This window comes from Mesocricetus auratus, unplaced genomic scaffold, assembly GCF_017639785.1.
Source record: "Mesocricetus auratus isolate SY011 unplaced genomic scaffold, BCM_Maur_2.0 Super-Scaffold_4256, whole genome shotgun sequence".
Classification (NCBI taxonomy): Eukaryota; Metazoa; Chordata; class Mammalia; order Rodentia; family Cricetidae; genus Mesocricetus; species Mesocricetus auratus.
The window spans coordinates 90,518,656-90,523,653 of NW_024429182.1; the positions used below are offsets into that span (position 1 = coordinate 90,518,656).

Below are 4,998 nucleotides of genomic sequence, written 5' to 3' on the forward strand. Positions count from 1 at the left end.
AACTTCAAAATTATTTTTAGAAGTTTATATTGTCTGATTATGTCTATGTCCTTAATTTTTAAACCTAATTTGGTTTTTATTAAGAAATTTCTAATTTTCTATATCATATGAAATTTGAACCCCCATATTTATTGAAAAGCTCCTTACATGCTAACATGTCATAAACTTTTTCATTTAGGAAACTTACTTTAACATTATATCAGTTAGGCATTATCACTATATCAAGTCTTTAAAAATAACAGATCTCTAAGAAAATAGTTTACTACCAACTTGTCTCTTTAGAGCACCCTTAATCTCATTGTTCCTCAGGCTGTAGATGAGTGGGTTCAACATGGGGATCACCACCATGTAGAACACAGACACCACCTTGTTCTGGTCTGTGGAGTAGCTGGATTTGGGCATCACGTAGATGAATGTGATGGTGCCAAAGAACAGAGTGACTGCAGTGAGGTGGGAGGTGCATGTGGAGAAGGCCTTTTGGCAGCCCTCAGTGGAGCGCATCTTCAGGATGGTGATAAGGATGTAGATGTAGGAGATGGCTATGACAAATACTGTTATCAAAATGATGGAGCCAGCACAAAATGAATCTAGAACTAGGAGAATGCTGTTATCAGAACAGGAGAGTTCAACTAAAGGAGTAAAATCACAGAAAAAGTGATTGACTCTATTTGGTCCACAGAAGAGAAGAGAAAAGAAGGAAAGGGTGATGGAGGAAGCATTAAGGAAACCCCCAATATACGATCCTACAAGCAACTGGACACAGACTTGTGTGGACATTTTGGTTGAATAAAGTAGTGGATTACAGATTGCTACAAAACGATCATAAGCCATGGCAGCCAGAAGGAAACATTCAACTGTCCCAAAGAAAACAGCTGAGCCAAGCTGGATGGCACATCCAAAGTAGGATATAATATTTCTCTCCACCAGGAAGTTGACAAGCATATTGGGTGTGACAGAAGTTGAGTAGCCTATGTCAACAGAAGCCAAGTGGCTGAGAAAAAAGTACATGGGGTGATGGAGCTGGGAAGAGACTCTGATGAGAAGGATGGTGCTGAGGTTCCCAGACACAGTCACCAGGTAGATGCACAGGATGATGGTGAAGAGGACGACTCTGAGAACTGGGTCATCTGTCAATCCCAATAAAATGAACTCTGTCACTGCAGTGTGGTTCCCATCCTCCAGGAAAGCCATGGGATGGTATAGCTGCTGTAAGAAATGGGCTGTGATGAAGACATTACAGAAAAGGATTTATAAATGGGTAGTTTCATTTTCTTTAATACACAAACAATGCCATTATGTTGAAAGATGTTCAAGCATCCGTCTTTATTTGCCTGCAGAGTTGAGTCCCTCTATAATTTTAAAGTTCTTTAGCACAATCACTAAAAACTTTCCCTTAAGTAATATACCCCTTTCTTTACATGTTATGTTGTTTTACCAAGTATAACTTAAAGCAAAATATGAAAATAGAAGATAGGTGAGAATAACAGCAGTAAATCCTGAGTATATTAGGAAAGGTAAATGCATAGAGTTTTGTAGGAAATACTCAGATAGCAGCTAATAATTTAAATGCTTCTTCAAAACAAGCATTAATCTAAGAATTATGCATAGATGCAAATTGGTAATTTACGGCATTGCAACATTTTCATAAGTATGTTTTGGTTTCATAAAGTACCACATTTTCATAAAATACTATTTTAATAAATTTGAAAGAGTTTCTTTGTTGAATGTGGTACATATCAGTCAAGAAAATCGGAATCAGATCCCCAATCTGTGTGAACCCCCTATTAAACATATGCATAGTTATAAAATTGAATAATAAATATATAGGACTCCTTTATACTAAAATTGATAGAAGTCAGGTTTTTAATAGCTATCATATGAGTTCCCTGCATTAAAACTTATTATTCACACACCTGGTAGACAGGAATTTTAAATTGCAAATTAAAGGATCTAATTTAAAATTTTAATATATTTAAAAAATATTTTACCAAATAAGTTGGAATATATATGCAATCAATAAAAATATACTAGATACCCAAATTATAAGTAAAGCAGGTTTATTCAAATCAAATCACTTCCTGCTATAACACAGGTTTCTAACTGTGCTTTTATAACATGAAATAATATTTTCAACATATGCGCAGATGCATACAATATAGTAAGGTTTCTAAGCCAACTAAGTCTTTATGCACAACTTTTAAATCTTATACTTGAATCCTTAAATATCAGTAAATGCTCCAAGCCCATCAATTCTTTTAACAGTGACACATTTAGATAATGTTGAAAAACATGACTTGTTGTTTTGTGTGTAGCTAAGCAGGGACCCTGGTACTCTGATTAACACTGCTTCATCTCATTAAACTAATGTTAGAAACAGAGCAAGCCAGACAAGGTGGCTCATCACCTGCTCTTTTAGCATTGCAACTGTCTGAGTCCATGGAAGTTTTTCTAAGATGATAAATGAAAACCTGGCAGTCAGATTTCTTACCAAAAGCCAAAGTCCTACCTCTTGAGATGCCAACTCATTCCTCTATCAAGGAAAAGTTGAAGTTGTTGTTGTTATGTAGTCATAGTTTTACTTTTGCCTCCTTTGGGGGTAAATCTCTGAAGATGCTAAAAATTCTAATGTGAATTCTGAAATGTCATGGAGCATTCTTTTCTTTTCTGTGGTGGATACTGAGTGATCCAATTTACAGGCAAAAACAACTAAGTCTCCAAGATCCTGTCAATTCTCAAGTGGTCAGCTCATTATTTTGCTCTCTCTAGGTGCTCGAGCATAGTCACATAGGATTTGTTTAATATTTGCTATATCATAATATAACAAATTTTCTTTTGAAGAATTAATTCCAAATTTATTTGGGTGTTTGTGAGAAGTGAGTAATGCTAAACTGCAAATATAAAAGCTAAACCTGGTTTCATCCATTCAATATATTTATCACTAAGGGTTTTGCATTGCCATCTTTAACATATGCCATCAAGTACCTCAGGGGAGCATGGAGTGGAATTTCATATGAAGTGGAATTTTAAATAACAAAAAGATGATTGACATATTTCCACCATTGTATAGGAAGGTAAAGTATGAAGTTGCTTAAAGAATTATACTATTAATATGACCTTGATGCTTCCAAGAATGGAAATAAAGTTAAATTGTCACATTTTAGTGGCACATTTGGTGTAGGTAGGTCATGGCAGAACACTTGCTCTTTGTCTCAAAGTCTAGTGGCACTTTATTTCTCTTGCTAACCCTAATTTCAGAATTCCTTCTAGTCCTGCTATTGCAAGGTCAGGTTGATAATCACTACAATAATTGCAACCAATATTTCTGTCAACATCCCTGTATACCAATAATTATGCTAAACATTTTACTCATAATGAATGTTAGGAATCACTATGTTTACTCACAGTATGTTAGGATGTAGATGCTTTTGTTATTCTCATTTTTCATTTGATAGAGCACTGACTGAAGAGTTAACAATTTGTGTACTGTCATTATGTCCCTATATATCTAAGAGTAGATTGGTATCTGTTATCTATAGAGAACTAAAAACAAACCAAAACATATGATCTACTTATTAATCAATTAAACATTTCTTAAGATAATAATAAAAACTACAAACAAACATGTGAAAATGAAATGTGTTCAGTAGTCTTAGCTATTATGGTAATAAGAAATAATTGGGGACCCAACATAAAGGAAATAAGTGGCTACAATGTTGAAGAGGATGTGGGAAAAGGAATTATCATACACTTTGTAGGTTTCTCTCTCTCTCTCTGTCCCATCTCTCAGAGAGTCTCTCTCACACACACTATTTTTAAAAATAGGACTACTATATAATTCATCCATGCCACTTTCCAGTATAAACTCAAGGATTTTAAATCAGAAGGTTCAGAGATACTTGCATCCTCAAGTTTATAGTTGAAATACGCACAGTAACCTAGACAGGGCATCACCAGGAGGTTTATTCACAGATGAGTGAATTAAGAAAACATGATATATTTGCTCAGGAAATTTTATTCCTCTGTAAAGAAGAAATTGGTTAATTTATGAGAAAATGGATGAAAGATAAGATCATTTTGTCAAGTAAAGTAAGTAATTCTGAAAAACAAACACCTTGTTTACTCCTATACCTATATATTTGAGATATATTTTATGTCATATAAAAGCAAAATATATGGCTACGTATGTAGGTATGGAAATGTCACAAGGAAGTTATATTAACTTAAAAACAATGAAAATATAAACATGGGAATGAAGCACAGAAGAAGTCATTTTATTATACACCTGTAATCCCAACACTCAGGAGATTGAATAATGCATTGACAGTTTTGTTGTAAGATCTGAAGTTATAAGAATAAATATTGAAGATAAAATATGATTTATAGTACCATCAGTGGTGAACAATTTGATGCTAAGATGGGCATTAGGACCCCATTTGCAGGAAAAATAAATATCAAGGCACTAAGTAGGGATTTGTATGAAAGTTAATATTCTCTATAAGAAACATCTTCTCAATGAAGTTGCCCTATGAGAAATGGATGACATGTATTACATTATGTGTTCCTCCTCTTCCTGTCTGGCTTCTTCTGTTTTCCCAGGCAATAATCTCATAACACTCATTCCTTTACCATATAAATACAGTAGCAGAAATCTGAAGGACTTGGCAAAGTTCCAAAGTCATACATGAAATCTAACAGGCAAATATGCCCCAGAGTATACATTGTACCCCCAGATATTTTAACAAGTTTATCTTCAATAATTTCCAGATATTCTTAGAAATAATAATGAATTGAGGAAGTCCCTATAATATCTCATAAATTAGAAAGCCCTGGGTGGCTAGAAAACTGATGACAGCTCCATAGACACATGGTTTCTGGTATTTAAAGCAGTCTGAAGATAACCATCTCCAGTGTCCCTAGGACTCTCATTAAAACCTTGAGTGTTCTAAGCCTCACCTTTAAAGAATGCATAAGACATCTCCTTAAATTATGAGACTAATT

The 4,998-nt window shown here is 34.3% G+C and overlaps 1 protein-coding gene across 1 annotated transcript; it reads right to left on the reverse strand.

The window, feature by feature from the left end:
• Positions 1-246: 246 nt before the first annotated feature.
• LOC110341949 (olfactory receptor 502-like) lies at positions 247-1,195 on the reverse strand. The gene has a single exon (XM_040733262.1). It carries the CDS (start codon positions 1,189-1,191, stop codon positions 247-249), a length of 945 nt encoding a protein of 314 aa, XP_040589196.1. The 5' UTR covers positions 1,192-1,195.
• Positions 1,196-4,998: the final 3,803 nt, after the last annotated feature.